At 51.0% G+C, this 18,797-nt stretch overlaps 1 protein-coding gene across 2 annotated transcripts in view; it reads left to right on the forward strand.

Annotated features, from left to right (window-relative positions):
- ERGIC1 (endoplasmic reticulum-golgi intermediate compartment 1) overlaps nt 1-18,797 on the forward strand; it is a 115,865-nt gene that overhangs the window by 50,728 nt on the left and 46,340 nt on the right. The window contains exons 2-3 of one of the 2 annotated variants that reach the window (XM_054488048.1): nt 3,517-3,578; nt 11,450-11,522. In XM_054488048.1, the coding sequence (XP_054344023.1) occupies nt 3,517-3,578; nt 11,450-11,522 (135 nt within the window). Of the gene's footprint in view, nt 1-3,516; nt 3,579-5,993; nt 6,209-11,449; nt 11,523-18,797 lie in introns of those variants that run through there. The other variant, XM_054488049.1, reaches the window with a different exon arrangement.

The raw sequence follows: 18,797 nt of genomic DNA on the forward strand, positions 1-18,797 counted from the left end.
TAGCTCACTGCAGCCTCAACCTCCCAGGCTCGAGTGATCCTCCCACCTCAGCCTCCTGACTAGCTGGGACTACAGGCGCACACCACCATGCCCAGCTAATTTTGTTCGTTTTTTTGTGGAGATGAGGTCTCTCTGTGCTGCCCAGGCTGGTCTCAAACTCCTATTCTCAAGCAGTCCTCCCACCTCAGCCTCCCGAAGTGCTGGGATTACAGGCATGAGCCATTTTGCGTACAGCAGATTCTGTATTTTTAAAACTGTGAGGCCCAGTTTCTGCTTGTCGGTCCCTGATGGTGACCTGGACAAAAGCTGGGCTGTTAGCCACCTGGGGTATCGAGCCCCAGGACACTGCTGTCAATTCAGCTTTAATCTGCACGGGAACTTTTAGATCCCCTGTGCACCCCCTCATTTCATACTCAGAGAAGCTGAGGCCCAGCAAGGGCCAGGGATTTTCTGAAGGTCTAAGACGAAGTTGGGGTGGAGTGAGGACGAGACCCCTCCCGCTGCAGCCCTTCCCTGCTGCCTCGCTACCTGCTGCTCATTTCTCCAGTCTTCTTAGGAGAACCCACGTGCCCTCCCCACTGGCCCAGGCTGGCCTTCCTATGACACAAGGCGGACCACATACTTCTCCAGCTCTGCAGGGCCTCTCCGCTCAAATGGTCACCGCCTAGGCCCCGGGCCTCATGTCATCTGCAGACATGTCTCATTTGTCATGTAGAGTGTTGGCCCAGCATTTGAGAATGGTGAACTTCCATGTAAAATTCCATATTTTTGGCTTCTCTTGGACAATCAGAAGGTCTGGCCTCCTGAGCCCGCATCTCTGCCTGGCAGGCGTCAGCTGGGGCTCGGTGATGGCCACCCGCTGGTTTGTTTTCTCTCCATTCCCTCTCCCCACCCCCACCTCCCAAATTTGCTGACCTCTCACAGTCTCCCACAGTAGACCGCCCGCCGGCCCCCATCGACACTTGGTGTGAGACTCCTAGCCACAGCCTGGCCCTCAGGACCCTCTCTTCCAGCCCTGCCCCAGCTTTCCATCCTCCTCTCCCTCCACGTGGGGCTGTACCTCGTGCAGGAGAGACGACAGCGCCCAGCTTCCCGGGTTCGGTCCTACTCTGTCTTTGCTTCTGCTCCTCTCCTTGCCTGGGCTGCTCTTTCCCTCCACCCACCCATCTTCTCCCCCTCCTGCTCTGTGCACACATCACCCCCTGTAGGAAGCTTCACCAAGGACCCCAGGCCAAGTCAGGTACCCCCTCCTGAGTTAATCCAACACCTCGTGATGAGGATGCCACTACCTTCTCCTTCCCTTTCTTTGCCTCTACTGCTAAACTACAAACTCACTGGGCCAAGGGTTGATTTTTATCTCCTTGCCTGAGGGCCTAAAAGAGGGGGTGCGTTAGTAGGCACTGCGTAAATGTTAGTCAAACAAGCGTTAACAATAATAGTAACCACAAATATCCACTTGGCATTTCTGGGGTGCCAGGCTCCACCTAAGTACTTTATATGTGCTCAGTCATTTGAGCCTCACCACCATGCTGTGAGATAGTTACTGTTGTTGCCCCCACTTTACAGACAAAGAAACTGAGGCACAGAGAGGTTAAGTGATGGGCCCAGGGTGGCACAGTAGTGGTCATAGTTGAGCCCAGGCACCTGATTCCACAGCACATGCTCTTACCTCTCACACACCTCTCAGTGTTAAAGTGGCCCCCACTTTCTGACTAAGGGATGTGAGTAAATATGGACAGGTGAGTTGCAGAGACTCCCGACCTCCCGTCCACACTCCAGCCCCAGCTTCTAGTACCCTCAGGGGCACAAGCACAGGTGACTGGGAGCTACGCAGGTGGCAGAGAAAGTGGTACCTTTTAACTTGGCAGCCCGCAGGAATTTTTCTCCCCTGAGGTCTTAGGAAACTGAGCATGTTTCACGTGTAATTAGGGTGAGCACACTGATTCAAGCATCAGCCCTTACGCAAGGTTTCCAAGGCATTGCGTCGGGTTTAGCTGGGCATACTCTTGTTTCCCAATCACCAAAGAGGAACCGCACAGCAGCCTGTCACCCCCAAGGGCTGGAGCCGCTGGCCTCTCCAGCAAGTCAAGTTCTGTCTGAGAGCTGGGATGCCGTGTGGACTGAGGAGGTTTCTGTCGATCAAACTCTGCTGTGGGAGAACTGTCTGCTACGCAGGTTCAAGTGAAGGAAACGAAGCCAAGTGCGTGGGGAGCCTCCCCTGCGAGCTCTCTGCGTCACATCCTTTACAGACACTTCTTTCCCTCACTCCTTTCTGAGGCCTCGCAGGGTCTAGTAGTAATGGTCTCATTTTTACAAAGGAGGAAACAGGCTCCGAGAGGTGAAGTCGTTTGCTGAAGTTCACACGGTGAATGAGACGACCAGCCGAGATTTGAACCAGGGTAGTCTGATTCCAGGGTCTTAACTCTTAAATAGCTGAAGCAGAGCCAGAATTAAACCTGTGTCTGTCTGATTTCCAAAACCCTGAATTCTCCCACTACACCACACGATTTCCCTGTGCTCTGGTGGGATCCATAGGAAAGAAAGACATCTGTCTGCTTCTGTGAGGGAAAGAAATCACACAAGACAGGAACCAGAGCCATCACGAGCTGATGCTGAGACCGTGGGCTCCTGGCAGGACTTTCTGTTAACCTCATGCCTTAGCATTCTTAAGAAGAATCTCCATGAGGCAGACAGCAGGAGCTGGGGGGGTGCAGCAGGAGTGGAAACAGGAGGAGGCAGGAAAGGGAAGAGGGGGAGGAGAGGTGACGTGGAGCAAGAATGCAGCATCGTCACATAACTTGAGCAGGGCTGTGCGTTTCCCTGCTTCCTCTAGCGTCAGTCACCCCCGATTCAGGGGTTCCATTCATTCCATAATTATCCAGTGCCTACTACGCACCAGGCCCATGCTAGGGTTTGGGAACGTGGCAGGGAACAAAACCTAATTAGGCCCCTGCTCCCGCAGAAGTTACACTCTGATGGAAGACCCACTGATGAGTGGGAAGGTCATCTGGTGGTTCACGCCTGTAATCCCAGCACTTTGGGAGGCCAAGGTGGGCAGATCGCTTGAGCTCAGGAGTTCGAGACCAGCCTGGGCAACATGGCAAAGCCCCGTCTCTACCAAAAATACAAAAATTAGCCAGGCATGGTGGAGCGTGCCCGTAGTCCTAGCTACTTGGGAGGCTGAGACACGAGACTCACTTGAACCTGGGAGGCAGAGGTTGCAGTGAGCCAAGATTGCACAACTGCACTCCAGCCTGGGTGACAGAGCGAGACCCTGTTTAAAAAAAAAAAATGTTATGAAGAAGAGATGACAAGGGGATGTGATCTAAGGGTGTTGTGGGGAGCAGGGGTTCCATCAGAGAAGCATCTTGGAGAAAGTGTCCTGAAAGAGCAGAAAAACTGTGGGAAGAACCATGGTTTGTTGAACCACGTGTCACACGAGCCAGCACCACTGCCTGCTACCTTGAGACCCACCCTTTGCGCCCACCTCACTCCTGTTCCATTTGCTCTCCACAGGTTTGACATCTACAGGAAGGTGCCCAAGGACCTTACGCAGCCAACGTACACCGGGGCCATTAGTGAGTAGCCACCCTCTGGCCATGCCCTCTGCCCCATCTCCACTGCCTGTGCCTGCTCTCTCTCTGCAGACTATCTGGGCCAGGGAGGAAAGAAATGCTGAGCATCTTGCGGGGGCCCTTCAGGCATTTCCTCACTTACTCTCTATCCTCACTGTAACCCCACAAGGCATAGGCACCATCTGGAAGGACGTGAAAGAAATTGTCAAGAGTAGCTGCCAGGCTGGGGGCGGTGGCTCACGCCTGTAATCCCAGCACTTTGGGAGGCCAAGGCGGGTGGATCAATTGACATCAGGAGTTCGAGACCAGGCTGACCAACATGCTGAAACCCTGTCTCTATTAAAAATACAAAATTAGCCAGGCATGGTGGTACATGCCTGTAGTCCCATCTACTCGGGAGGCTGAGGCAGGAGAATCGCTTGAACCAGGGAGGTGGAGGTTGCAGTGAGCCGAGATCACACCATTGCACTCCAGCCTAGGCAACAAGAGTGAGAATCCATCTCAAAAAACAAAACAAACAAAACACACACACAAAAAAACAGTAGCTGCCCCTGGGAGAGGAATTGGGCCCAGGGGTAGGAAGGAGATTTACTTTTCTCTTTATACCTGAGAAACAATTTGAGTTTTCCACCAAAGCATGTTTTTAGCTATTTTAAAAAAAAAAAAAAAAATCACAATCTCATCCATATTTGGGTTCTAAAGACCTTCAATAAAAGGAACCATTGCTCCTTGGAGAAATGGCTGATTTCAGGGCTAGGCAGGGTAAAGAAAGAGGAGCCTGGAGCGCCTGGTGTCAGCAGGACCTAGGAGCCAACTTGAAAGCCAGCCTGTGGCAGTTTGAGTAATAAAATAATGACATTATTGGCTTAGAAGCCAGAGAATTAAGAAAGAGTTCTGTGAGTCCTAATTGATACCAATAAATGGGGGAGAAGAGACAAATCCTTACAGAAGAATTCCAAATAATATACAGGCTGAGTATCTCTTATCCAAAATGCTTAGGACAAGTGTCTCAGATTTTGGATTTCAGATTTTAGAATATTTGCATTATACTTATCGGTTGAGCATCCCACATCCAAAAACCTGAAATCCAGAATGCTCCAGTGAGCATTTCCTTTTGAGCAACATGTTGGCACTGGAAACGTTTCAAATTTTGGAGCACCTAGGATTTCGGGTTTTCAGATTTGGGATACTCAACGTCTGTGTAGCTGTTCTCCCATCCAGGTGGTGGAGTTTAATTCCCCTCTCTTGAGTGTGGACTTAGTAACTCTATTTCAAAGAATAGAGAATGGGAAGGAAAAATAAGGCCTTTGCTGAGGAAATGTGGCAAGTGCCAGGGAGGAACCAAGTGAGAAACGTTGGCATCACCAGTGATAAGCCACGTGCATATCATGAGCCCCTGATAGGATGCATGGAGGCATCTTGCCTCCATGGAATCGTACCAGAAAACCACAGTTCAGTCTAATCATGAGAAAACTCACAATCCCAGGTCAGGGGACATTCTGTAGGATACTTGGCCAGTACTCTTCAAACGTGGCAAGGCCTTGAAAAACACAAAAGATGGAGGAACTGTCACTGATAAGAGACTAAGGACCCAGGATGAAAATGCAAAGTGGACTCCCAGATCAGTTCCCGAAACAGAAGTCTGGAGTTTGCGGGAAAACTGGTGAAGCCCAAATAAAGTCCGTAGCCAAGTTCATGGTACTATACTAATGTTCAGTTCTTCATTTTGACAAATGTAAGATGCTAACATAAGGGGAAGCCCAGTGAAGGGCGTATGGGAACTGTCTGTACTACCTTTGCATCTATGATTATTCTACAGTAAAAAGTTTTAAAAACAAACCAAAGCCACCTTGCAAACAGGGGATGCTTTTGCCTCATTTTCCCAATGAGAAAATGAGCTGAGAGAGGTGAGCTGAAATTTCACAGCTCACAGAAGATGGAGCCACGACTCATACTCAGGTGGGCCTCCTTGCACCCCACAAGCCCCCCTAGTGCCTGGTGTGGGAGAGGGAACTGCCCCCCTGACGGTCCCAGCCCTGCTGCCTGAGCAGGGTCCTGGGCCGGGCAGTCAGTCATATTGGAGTCCACTTCTCCCAGGTCAGGCCATTCTCAGTTGGGGGAGGACCTTGGGGATCCGGCTGGGCTTGTTGAAGCTGCAAGATGCCTTTGAGAGCCCTGAGGAAGGGACAGCACAGCCGCGTGGCAGGATGCATGTCACACAGGCTCTGTGTTCAGGCAGAGCAAGGTTCATCCTCCCATTTAGCAGCAGTGTGACTGAGCAAGTCACTCCCCTCTCTGAGCCTCAGTTTCCTGATCTGGGGATTAAATGTGTCGCAGGATGTGTCTTGTGCAGGGCACGTGCTAACCCCTCAGTGCATGGATGACTCTCCTCTTCTTCTCACTGTCCTCCCAGAGCCTGCAACCCATGAGGGCCTGTAGCCTGAGAAGCTGTGCAGCTTTGTGCCTCGACCCCCGAGGAAAGGATATGGAGGGGACCATGAGAGGAAAGAGCCTTGGTAGTTTATGAACCTGATCCAAAAAAATCAAATGAGGCTTCCTGCCCCATTCCTACCGTCCAGCAATGGCTCCATCCTCTTCCCTCTTCTCCATCTCTGCAGTCTCTCCCTTGTCTGGTATGTTTAACAGTCAGGTGTGTATTTTTCTAGAGTTTTTAAAAGAATATTTAGGCTTTTTTTTTTTTTTTTTTTTTGAGACGGAGTCTCACTCTGTCCCCCAGGCTGGAGTACAGTAGCGGGATCTCGGTTCGCTGCAACTTCTGCCTCCCGGGTTCAAGCAATTCTTGTGCCTCAGCCTCCCCGAGTAGCTGGGACTGCGGACACCCACCGCCATGCCAAGCTAATTTTTGTATTTTTAGTAGAGACGGGGTTTCACCATGTTGGCCAGGCTAGTCTCGAATTCCTGACCTCAAGTGATCTGCCCGTCTCGGCCTCCCAAAGTGCTGGGATTACAAGGCGTGAGCCACTGCACCTGGCCTATTTAGGCTTTGATATGCCTATATCACTGTTTGAAACACAAAAGGGAGCATACTCTGCACACTCTTCTTCTCTTGCCTTTCTTCCGCTGATACATCCTGGGCACCTTTCCTGCCAGCGGATAAACAGCCACCACATTCTTCTTTCCAGCTGTGTCACATTCTGTTATCTGGCTGACCTACGGGGCCTGTGGCCAGCCCCTGAGGGTAGACATTCCCCATTCTGGTTTGTTGGACATCCTTGTCCATATCTTTTTGTATCCTTGTACAGTTATTTCTGTAAGGTAACTTCCCTAGAAGAGGAATTACTGGGTTAAAGAGTATGTGTGTTTTGAAACTTACAAGGTCCTGCCAAAGGGCCCTCCAGGGACATGGTCTGATAGACAGTTTCAGCCACAGCACAGGAGACAGCAAATTTCCTTACACAAGAGGAAAGGCGTGAGGCATAGGAAGCCAGCCCTTAGCTACCATTTAGTGAATAAATATTTATTAACCAGGTCCTTGGGCCAGGCGCCATGCCAAGCCCTGGGACTGTGCTGATGAACGGGGCTTCCATCTTTGTCCTTGAGGAGCACACGGCTGGGCAGGGCGGGCCGACTTGGACACACACCATTTCATTACTTTGTGATGGGTGCTATTAATAACTGAAGGAAAGATCACGGCATTGGAGACTCACAGCTCAGGGTTTAAATTTTGCCTCCTCCACTTACGTGACTGTGTGACCTTGGACAAATTCCTTAACCTCTCGGAGCCTTGGGTCTCAGGTCCAGTGCCCCCTTTGGCTGGCCGTACCAGGTTTCCTACCAGCAGGCCTTCTCCTGGGGTCACATTCCTACTGTCCAACGCCTGAGTCAGTTTCAGAAGAAGTCTGGAGTTGGAGAGCCTTAGAGTCTTGCCCAAACATGGACTGAAAAACCTTCATCAAGCCTTCAGTATCAGAAGGCCTTTCTGGTTGAAATAGTTTTTACCTCCTATTGTGTTTTTCATTCATTCATTAAATAAATGTTTATTTTATACCTTCTCTGAGCCAGGCACTGTGCTAGTCTCTGAGGCCACAGTGGCATTGAGACCTGGTCTCTGTCCTCCTCCTCTGTCTGGGGTAAGGGTAACACACGCCATGAACGCGTGTGATTGGGACCTTTGGACCACTTGAGTCTCTGCCGAGCAGACTTGGCACTTATTGTGTCCACCTGCTGGGCTGACCAGGCTTCAGTCCGAGCCTTGAAAAAGCACACAGATTTCAGAAGGAGGCCTTTCCATCCCATCCCCCCGGCTCTGATGTGGATAGAATTAGAACCCTGGGACACACATCTACAGGCATGGAACACGGAAGGTAGCTAGGAGACCTGGACCCATCCAAGTCAGCACCGACCTTCGTGAACACTCCCTGTTTTGTTTTGTTTTGTTTTGTTTTGTTTTGTTGAGACAGAATTTCACTCTTGTTGCCCAGCCTGAAGTGCAGTGGTGTGATCTCGGCTCACTACAACCTCCACCTCTTGGATTCAAGTGGTTCTCCTGTCTCAGCCTCCCAAGTGGTTGGGATTACAGGCACCCGCCACCGCACCTGGCTAATTTTTGTATTTTTAGTAGAGATGGGTTTTCACCGTGTTGGCCAGGCTGTTCTCAAACTCCTGACCTCAAGTGATCCGTCCGCCTCAGCCTCCCAAAGTGCTGGGATTATAGGCGTGAGCCACCATGCCCGGCAACACTCCCTATTTTGTGCCTGTTCATCATTACAGCATCCAATGGGTTGTCGGGGCTTGGGGGAGGAGGATGCAAAAGATTCTGAAATGTGGGTCCTATATGATCCTGGCCAGAAAGTTGCAAGCTTCCAAAGCAAGGATGTTTTGCCTGCTCAGTTTTCCAAGAGGTTTAATAGCCTCAGTTTGCAGGTGAGAAAGGGAAGAACAGGGGCCAGGAAATTTGTATTGATAGCTGATCTCTTCCAGTGGATTTGTTCAGCAGCTGGAGAAGACAATTTGAAATTTATCTTTCTGCCGTTCGAAAACGAAAGAAAACATGACCGCTCAGTAAACTGATGTGGAACCTGTTTCAACATAGATTGCTGAGTGAGCAAAGCACGGTGGAAAAGAGTGTGCCCGTTACGCTGCTGTTCGCTTAGGGGGATATACATATATATATTTAAATGTCCATGGATGGACACATGAAACTGTAACAGGGAATTGGGGGCTGCAGATCAGGAGAGACAGACTCACTTTTTTATACAGCTGGATTTTTTTTTAATAATACGCATCTTTAACTATTTTTTTCTTTAAAAAATCTTTTTTTCTCGCTCTGTCTTATGGTGCTGATGATACCTTTTTTTTTTTTTTTTTTTTTAAGTAAAACCTTTAAATGCTTCCCCGGTACAACTTTTTCTTTTTTTTTGAGACAGAGTCTTGCTCTTTTACCCAGGCTGGAGTGCGGTGGTGTGATCTTGACTCACTGCAACCTCTGCCTCCTGGGTTCTAGTGATTCTCCTACCTCAGCCTCCGGAGTAGCTGGGACTATAGGTGCCCGCCACAACGCCCGGATTTTTGTATTTTTAGTAGGATGGGGTTTCACCATGTTGGTCAGGCTGGTCTCGAACTCTTGACCTCGTGATCCGCCCGCCTCAGCCTCCCAAAGTGCTGGGATTACAGGCATGAGCCACCGCGCCCGGCCAACTTTTTCAAAGTTTGGGAGAAATTGGGAGTGATTCTAGTATCCCCCATGTCTCAGGGTGGTTGGAGAGACTCAGTGAGCAGTCTGGGGACATCCTGCACTTGGAGCCTAAGTTCTTGAGGTTCCTTTTCTCAGGGCATTGGCTCTAAAACATATGGGTTCCAGTCCTGCCTTTCCTGCCCCCACACAGTGAAGCCTTGGGCCAGCCTCCTTGTCTCACTGTGCCTCCATTTCCACACCCTTAACATGGGCACCACCCCCCTCAAGGTGGTGGGAGTGTGAGGTGACAGGACATCTGTTAATGCAGTCACAACAGGGCACATAGTAGGTGCCCAGCAAACACTTCTTTCTTCCCCCTTCCCTCAGAATGCATCTTTGGCTGTTTGTTTTGAAGAGAAGATAGATGGCTATTTGCTTTGAAGATAGATCGATCAATCGATCAATGTTTGGCTGTTTGTTTTAGATAGGTAGATAGGCAGATAGATATACATAAATAGATACGGACTAAGAAAAATAATAGAGGTAACTGGCTGTCACATCCGTGACGCTGGCTCTGCCAGTCCAGGTGCAGGCTGTGGAGAGTGCAGCAGAATCAGCAAGAGGGATTGGGAAGTCTTCTTTGCAGGAAACTAAGGGTCAACCAATGTGTTGAATCACTTTCCCCAGATCACCAAACCCTTCCCACATATCTCTGATGTAAGTCCTACTCGTGAGCTGATGCTCAAGTAATTATTACCTGCCGGGCTCTGTTTCAAGCTCAATCCTTGTGTTATTGAGATCCTCAGGCAGGTACTACCATTGCTGCCATTTACAGGTGAGGAAGTGGAAGCACAAAGAGGTTAAGTAACTCACTTAGGGCCATGCAGCAGGTGAGCAGTGGGGCTCCAGCGTGGTCCTTGGTGAGCCCTTGCCCACTAAGTGCCTCTGGGATAAACTCAGGTGTGGCGTATTCAGCCCTCATTTTGTATCCTGGGAGCCGACTCTCTGCCGTACACAATACCTGTTAGTCCCCAGCCCCAGGCCAGGCACTGAAACTCCAGAGTATTTGTCTTTCTGGATATCAGTCTAGTGGGAGAAACGGCCACAGATAACTGATAAAATATGGGACATGTTCAAGTAGAGGCTGGAACACAGAGGAAAGGGTGACCAGCTCCACCTCTGGGAGTAGGGGAAGCTTCCCATCAAAAGGGACATTTGAGTCCGGCCTGGGAGGATGAGTAGGAGTTCAGCAAGCAGAGAGGATAACCGTGGAGGAGGAGGGAACATATTGGACCAGCCGGGTGTGGTGGCTCATACCTGTAATCCCAGCACTTTGGGAGGCTGAGGCGGGTGGTTCACTTGAGATCAGGAGTTCAAGACCAGCCGGCCAATGTGGTGAAACCCCGTCTCTACTAAAAATAAAAAAAATAGCTGGGTGTCGTGGCGAGCACCTGTAATCCCAGCTACTCAGGAGGCTGAGGCAGAAGAATCATTTGAACCCAGGAGGTGGAAGTTGCAGTGAGCCAAGATTGCGCCACTGCACTCCAGCCTGGGTGACAGAGCAAGACCGTGTCTCAAAAATAAAGAAATAATAAGCATATTGGACCATTCTTCACTTCCATAAAGAATTATTTCTTCTCTTGAAGCACCGCTGTCTATAGCCCCTTCTAAGGACAGGGGCACCGTGTGGATGGCACCACAGAGGGTGGTGATAAACAGCAACAGACTCTGCCTCAGCCTCAGAGAGGAAGACGGCAGTGGTGGGGCCTGTGGCAAACTCATGGGCTCAGACCCTCTGTGGGAACAAGGGTTAGATGTTCTGGAGAAGCCAGAACGCTGGCCTTTTATGTGAAATCTGCTGATTGTTCAAGGTGGACTCCAAATCGTGAAATATGTTGTCACTCGAGCCAAACAGAACACATTTGTGGGCCACCGGTTTGCAGCCTCTACTTTTGGCTGGCCTCTGCATTAAAGAGCTCTCCTGGAAGGAAGCAGGGCCAGCCCCAGGAGGATTGCTCATGTCAGCAGGTTGATCCACACCTGGAGGCCAGACCAGTACCCCAAAGGCAGGGGGTGGGGCTGCTTCATATTGAGGCTCGAGTCAGAAGGGGCTCTGGAGGGTCTGTGGGCACACCCCCTCACCCTTGTCCTGGGGCCTCTTTCCTCTTCCCTCTAGGCTGATCTCCCTTCGTCAGTGCCCACCACCCTTAACAGTTTGCATTTCTGTTGTTTCTTCCAGTCTCCATCTGCTGCTGCCTCTTCATCCTCTTCCTCTTCCTCTCGGAGCTCACCGGATTTATAACGACAGAAGTGTAAGTCATACTTTCCCGATGGGGCATTCCAGGATGTTCTGGGACCCCAGACAAGAAGAGGGAGGGGTCTTTGGCCAGGTTTGGTGGCTAACACCTGTAATCCCCACACTTTAGGAGGCCGAGGCGGGTGGATCACCTGAGGTCAGGAGTTCGAGACCAGCCTGACCAACATGCTGATACCCTGTCTAGACTAAAAATACAAAAATTAGCTGGGCGTGATGGCGGGCGCCTGTAATCCCAGCTACTGGGGAGGCTGAGGCAGGAGAATTGCTTGACCCTGGGAGGCAGAGGCTGCAGTGAACCAAGAGTACACCACTGCACTCCAGCCTGAATGACAAAGCAAGACCCTGTTTCAAAAAAAAAAAAAGAGAGAGAGAGAGGGGTCTTAAAAAGGAGAGCAAGTTTCAAACCTTCCAACTTCTGTCTCCAAGCCTGTGGCATCAGTTGCTTTTCTGTTTCTTAAAAGGACTTTAAAGTCAGAGCAAAAGTGAATATTGCCTTGTTAAAGCTGAAGAGAACATTTTGGTTCCATTCCGTGGGGGTTCTCCTGGGCTCAAAGATGAACAGAAATAATTTGCTCATCTCTGCCATCCCTTTGCTTGGCCAGTGGGCTTTTTTTCCTTCTGAATCATCACGGGGTCATTTGATGTGAGAGCCGAAGAGTTCAGTGAAACTAATGGGTACAGCTTCCTACCGGAGGGGGCAAAGTTGCTGACATCAGCGCCCGGCCCCCTGGACTAACCCCCTTCCCATTTCTCAGGCCCACACTTGGTGAGGAATCGGTGCAGGCTTCCTGGCAGTGGCTGACGCAGAGTTAATCCATTCCTGATTCCTAGAATTATCTGTTGTCTGGATAACCTAGTAAACGCTCTGGGGTGTGTGTAACAGAATGCCATTGGAATTATGCAGTCACGACCTCATCGGACGCCCCTGTGAAATGGAATTAGACCCAGGAGCTTCCTGCCTTTGGCACTGGCTTGAGGCTTCAAAGCCTCTTCGTTTCTGTGTTTACAGCCCGGAAAGTCATCACGGAGCTGGGCCCTGGCCACCCACTCTCCTGCTCAGCACTGGAATTTTCTTTTTCACTAATGGGATTTCTTGGTTTCCTTTGCCTCCACCCAGCCACAAGACAATAGGAAACTAAATACATAGCTGCTAGCCCAAGACGACTCTCATTATACAAGCATTACCACCTTTAGTTCTCAAACAGCCTCAGGAGGGAGCTGCCCCCTCTTTACAAAGAGGAAATTGAGGCCCAGGGAGGTGGAGAGACCTGCCCACAGCCATACAGTTAGGAGCTGGCTCCCAGCCCTGCCTGTCTCCCCAGCCCACGTGTGTTTGACCAGCACACTGAGAGGCCTATGAGACAGGAGGGCTGGTCTCACCTTGTTTCTGGGTATACCTTTCAGCCCTCCCCTAATATGGGAAAGTTTGCCTTTCCTGGTCATTCTGATCCTGTTTTAACCCTGATGGCGCCAAAGCCCAGGGGACCTTTTACAGTGGTGGGAAGAGTACAAGATAAGGCATTGGGAGACCCAGGGCCAGGTCTCTGCTTAATTACTACTTTGCTGTGTGACCCTATGCAAGTTGCCAAACCCCTCTGGGTCTCAGTATTGGCAGCCAAATGAAAGAGAGTAGACCAGAGTCAGAGCTCCCTTCCAGCTCTGGGAGAGGTTGGTCTGCTTCCAAAGACATGATGCTGTGGCCATGCAGGGTTCGAAGAAGGGGTTTTATTCCCCCCAGGCCTCTAATGGGAGATGGCCATGTCCAAGTCAAGCATCTTCCCCTCTGGACATCTTAGGATCACCCTATCATGAATCAGAGGTCGAAGCAGGGAGAGCAGCAAGAGGTTGAGACTTGCTGATGTTATGAGGTACCTGTTGTATGCCAGGCACCCGCTGGCCTCTGCAGGCTGTACCCCACCCTCTAGGAGGGGGCCTGCTTGGCTTGGCAGGCCTGTCATGTTCTGAGCAAGGTGACAGAGGCACACATGTGTCATCTGCTGAGACCAGGCACCAGGCAAGTGGCTTTATGTGCTGTGGGCAGGACACCAGCAGGTGCAAAGGGCCTCAGGCAGGGATGAGCTGGTGTATGTGAAGGCAGGAAGAAGGCCAATCAGCCAGGACAAAGCGAGCAAGCGGAGAGGGTAGGAGGTAGAGCAGGCAGGAGATGGAGAGGGGCCAGGCCTTCTGCGCTACCAGGTAGAATTGGGACTTACTTCTTCTTTTTTTTTTTTTTTTTGGAGACGGAGTCTCGCTCTGTCGCCCAGGCTGTAGTGCAGTGGCGTGATCTCAGCTCACTGCAAGCTCCGCCTCCCGAGTTCAAGAGATTCTCGTGCTTTAGCCTCCTGAGTAGCTGGAATTACAGGTGAGCGCCACCATGTCCAGCTAATTTTTGTATTTTTAATAGAGACAGGGTTTCACCATTTTGGTGAGGCTGGTCTCGAACTCCTGACCTCAAATGATCCACCTGCCTCAGCCTGTAATCCCAGGCTGGGATTACAGGCGTGAGCCACTGCGCCTGGCCTGGGACTCACTTCTTGATGATGAGCTCGTGGAGCCCAGGGCTGGACCTGCTCACTCACTGCTCTGTGGCTCCACACATGGAGGAGCTGAAAATGCCAGTGGTAGACACAGTCAACAAGCAAACAAAACTAGACTATATCGATCAGGGGCAAGTACTCCAAAGACAAGAACTAAAGCAGTGCAGGAGGTAGAAATTGAGATGGCTGCAGGTACATGATATTTTATGAGGATCAAACAAGACTATTTAGCTGAAAGCTAACTTAATATAGTGCCGGATATACTTTAATATCATAAGATCCATATCTCTTCGTGCATTTATTCATTTCCTACATAGTCCGCATCTAACTCTAAAAAGGTTTTAAGGCTGCTCTGCACCAGGCATATAAGTACTCAGTAAATGTGAATTCTTTGTCCCCTCTTCCGCTTTGAGTTAAGGAGACGCCTCTCTTGCCTGCTGCTGACAGCATGTGGGGTGGCATTCCCAGCTCATCCCACATGAGGTGGGGCACTGAGGCAATGGGCTGCTGACAAGTGAGTTTTGACGTCACAGCTTGAGGCCGGAGCAGGTGGGGCCCCACCCGCAGAATGCCCGGGAGCACTGGGGAAGGGCCTTTCCAGCAAGCCCGGACAACTCCTGCAGCTTCCCAAGGGCAGGGCTGCTGCTTTCTGAAGAGCACAGTGTGTTCCCGCTGCTCCCCATTCCCCTGCACCAGGACTTCCTCTCCCTCCCTCCCAGGGGCACCCTGGATGCTCTGATCCCACCGAGTCCCTGGAGAGGTACAAAGCTTAGGGATGAGGGGAGGAAGGGAGCCAGGTGCAGTGGCTCACACCTGTAATCCCAGCACTTTGAAAAGCCAAGGCCAGAGGATCACTTGAGCCCAGGAGTTCGAGACCAGCCTGGACAACACAGTGAGATCCTGTCTCTGCAAAAAAATTTTAAAAACATTAGTTGGCCATGGACGCACACACCTGTAGTCCCAGCTACTTGGGAGGCTGAGGTGGGAGGATCACTTGAGCTCAAGAGATCCAGGCTGCAGTGAGCCATGATTGCGCCACGGCACTCCAGCCTGGGAGACAGAGCGACACCGTATCTCAAAAAAAAAAAAAAAAACATGAGGGGACATTTTTTGAGCATTTGCCTTGAATCCAACCCTGTGCTAAGTCAGCGGCTGGAGAGAGGGAGGGAGGCAGGGATGAATAGAGAGATCTGTCTGGAGCTCAGGCCAGATGCTGCAGCTATGAAGATGCAGTGATCCTAATGTCCCCTTCCCTCCCTGCTGCCTCCTTACTAAGGTATAGGAGTTGCCCGAAGGGCCTCTGCAGGATGAGCCTTAGGACTTACTGAGCGATCGAGAGGAGAAAGCATCGCATCTTTGGGGTCTTCCAGTTGTCAGAAGCTTGTGACCCCCAGGAAGCCCTGCAGGTTTGGAAAGAACTGAAGGTCACAGTTCCCGTTTTCTGGATGGCTGGCCCTCTGTGGCAGGTTTGTGGCCACAGTGGGGTCAGTGCCCCCTCCCGCCACCATGAGATTGTAACTTAAGGAAATGAGGTCACCGTTGGTTGGATCAACATGGCTCCAGCCCCAGCCTGTGGTTATCAGTGACATAAGACGCTTATTCTGGCCTGGGCCTGGTGGGGGGTGAGGGGGAGGCACATTTGTTTGGGTGGTTGGGCTCCAACCTGGCTTTGGACAGGCCGGTAATTATCCTTGGGAAAGAGGCCCCACAGAGTGTTCTGAAACTCCGTGTTTTCAGGGAGCAGGCCCCTCCTCAGGCAACCTGGCCACAGAATGTTCCAGCCTCTGACTGCCCAGTCTCTGACTGCTCTGAATAATTATTAACCTCATGAGGATTTATACTAATAAAATATAGTAACTGGAACTCTCCATTGATAGTTTATAATGTAATATAACTCATGGTACCTTCCATACTATAACTCATGGATTTATCATGTGCATGCCAACACCTAGGTCAGCACTTTATTTTTTTTGTTGTTGTTGTTTGTTTGTTTTTTGAAACAGGGCCTCATTCTGTTGCCCAGGCTGGAGGGCAGTGGCTCAATCATGGCTCAATGTAGCCTCGACCTCCCGGGCAATCCTTCTGCCTCAGCATCCCGAGTAGCTGGGACTACAGGCATGAGCCACCACGCCTGGCTAATTTTTTAATTCTTTGTAGAGACAGGGGTCTCCCTGTATGTTACCCAGGCTGGTCTCAAACTTCTGGGCTCAAGCGATTCTCCCCCTTGGCCTCCCAAAGTGCTGGGATTAGAGGCGTGCATGCTGCGCCCGGCAGGTCAGCACTTCATGATGGTCATCTCATTGGTCATCGCAGAACCCCTTGAGGTAGCTACTACTGTTCACCCCATGTTACAGCTGGGGAAACTGAGGCACCAGGCAACCAAAACCACGTGAAGCAGTAAGTGGTGGGACTGGAGTCAAATGCGGGTCTGTGATGCTAAAGCCCAGACTCAGCACCTCCCCTCTGTTGTACCCCACTTCCCTGCCCCGAGCATTTCAGGGCCCCAGGCTCATGGGAGCCACTGCTTTTTGATCAGAATAGTTGACTGGAGGACTTGGATGCACCCTTCCAGGGTGAGGTGGCCAAACAGGCAGATGGAAACCTGGGAGGTGGGAGCTTGGAGGTCACCTGGAATCATGTTCTCACAGGCTCCCCGTAGGAGGCCCGGAGTGGGGAGCAGTGGCTTACCCAGGAGGAGGAGCTGGAAGTCTCCAGGTTGCCTGCCTTGAGCCTGGGTTGTGAGCCAGGCTGGGGAGAGGGCCCCAGGCATCCCATTAAGGAGCATGAAGGACATTGCTCTTAGCAATAGGAGGCCTGAGGGCGTCTGAGTGTGGAGTGACGGGTTTATGTCTCAGACAGCTCACCCCTTGTGAATATGGGTTTGGTGTGGGGCCACCCAGAGGCCAAAGCCCTGATGGGAGCTGGGGGATGACCCAAGTCAGAGGGGCCGAGGGTGCTGGGACTTTGGCTTTGGAGCAGGGGTGGGCAGAACCCGGTGACTGGCTGTCAAGGGATGTATCTTAGACGTCCACCTGGTTGGTATTAGATGCACCTACTTTTACCTGGATGACTCAGGATTCAAAACAAAAGGTTCCGGAGCGCGTGCCTGCAGAATCTCCATCCCTCCCTCCACCCCACCCCAAGCCCTTGCGGCGGGCCTCACCGCTGCCTAAGTTTCCATTCGATCAAATTTTGAAGCATAGAGGTCAGAGACTTCAGGCAGGAATCTGAACTATTTAAGGGCTCTTCAAAAAGCAAATAAAATTGTTTTGTATAGATGTCATCGAACTCATGCCTCAGACTAGAATTTCAAGGCCCTCCACCACATTCCATTTACACTACCCCCACCCACACCTCCCCGGGCCCTTGCGTACCTCTCCCTACAAGGCCACTGCCCACCCACACCACCCACCCTCCCACGCACTCGCCATGCTGGGCCTGACTCCCTGACGCCATCTGGCGTCCCCCACCTGGAATGTGCTCCCGACTGCTCCACCAGCGCGCTCCTTCCCTGCATCCTGGGAGTTCTGCTGAGGACTCCCTCCTCCACTGAGGCTCATTCCACCGAAGTTTGTGAGCACACGCTCTGTGCTGAGGCTCAGGGAGCCCTCGTCCTGGGGGTGTTGACGGGGGTAGGAGAGGCTTGTGGGACAGATGCAACTGGACCCCTAAGCACCCCTGTACCCTGCAGGCACCTGGGCCCTGGTGGGAGGGGGCACACCTGAAGATTATGAAAAAGGACTAGGATGCCTGCATCACAAGTCCACAAGTTCACAAGGCCCCTCAGCTTTTCACCGATTCCCATCCCATCCAGGCAGTGCAATGCCTTGGAAAGGGCATGGGCTCTGGGCCCCCTGTCCCTGGGCTCGGATCCTGCCTCTGCCTCCTCTTGGTCTTATGATCTTGGCCAGCCAGCTGTGCTCCTCTGAGCCTGGTTTCGTTGACGTGAAGGGAGAACAGTACCCTTGTTAAACACTGGATCAACTCATTGAGCGTGGATATTAATAGTAATGATAAAAACAGTAGACATTTATTGAGCACTTACTGTTTACTAAGACCACACTTAGCATTGCTCTTGTTCTCATTTGATCTTCTCAGCAACCCCTATGATTGTCCCCATTTTACATCTGGGGAAACTGATGGATGGGAAGCCCCTTGCCCAAGTCAATCAGCCAAGAGGTGGCAGAGCCAGGATTTGAACCCTGGTAGCCTAGGCTTCCCCTGCGCTGCTGTATTTTCTTTACCAAGAAGGGTCTGGAATCAGCCCTCAAGAGAGAGATGTCTCACACATACACACACACACACACACACACAGACTCACACTCACTAACACACACACACACACACTCACTCTCCTGCCCTGAGGCAGCGAACAGCTTGACCTGGCAGTCCTCCAGCAGCCCTGTGAAGTAGATGGAATCTTTATCCTTATTTTCCTCTTTTTCTCTCCTTTCCTCTCTCCCTCCTTCCTTTCCTTTCTTATTTTCTTATTTTAGTGAGGTATGTGTAACTTACATACAGCAAAGTACACAAATATTAGGGTAGAGGCCTGATGAATTTTCACCTGTGTTTACACACATAACCATCACTCTGATGAAGACATAATACATTCTATCACCAAAGAAGGGTCCCTTGAGCCCCTCCCAGTCAGTAGCCCCCACCACTATTATTCTGACTTCCGTTGCCATAGATTAATTTTGCTGATGTTCAAACTGATTAAAAGCTTTTCCAGT

The sequence above is a fragment of the Pongo pygmaeus genome, chromosome 4 (assembly GCF_028885625.2).
Source record: "Pongo pygmaeus isolate AG05252 chromosome 4, NHGRI_mPonPyg2-v2.0_pri, whole genome shotgun sequence".
Classification (NCBI taxonomy): Eukaryota; Metazoa; Chordata; class Mammalia; order Primates; family Hominidae; genus Pongo; species Pongo pygmaeus.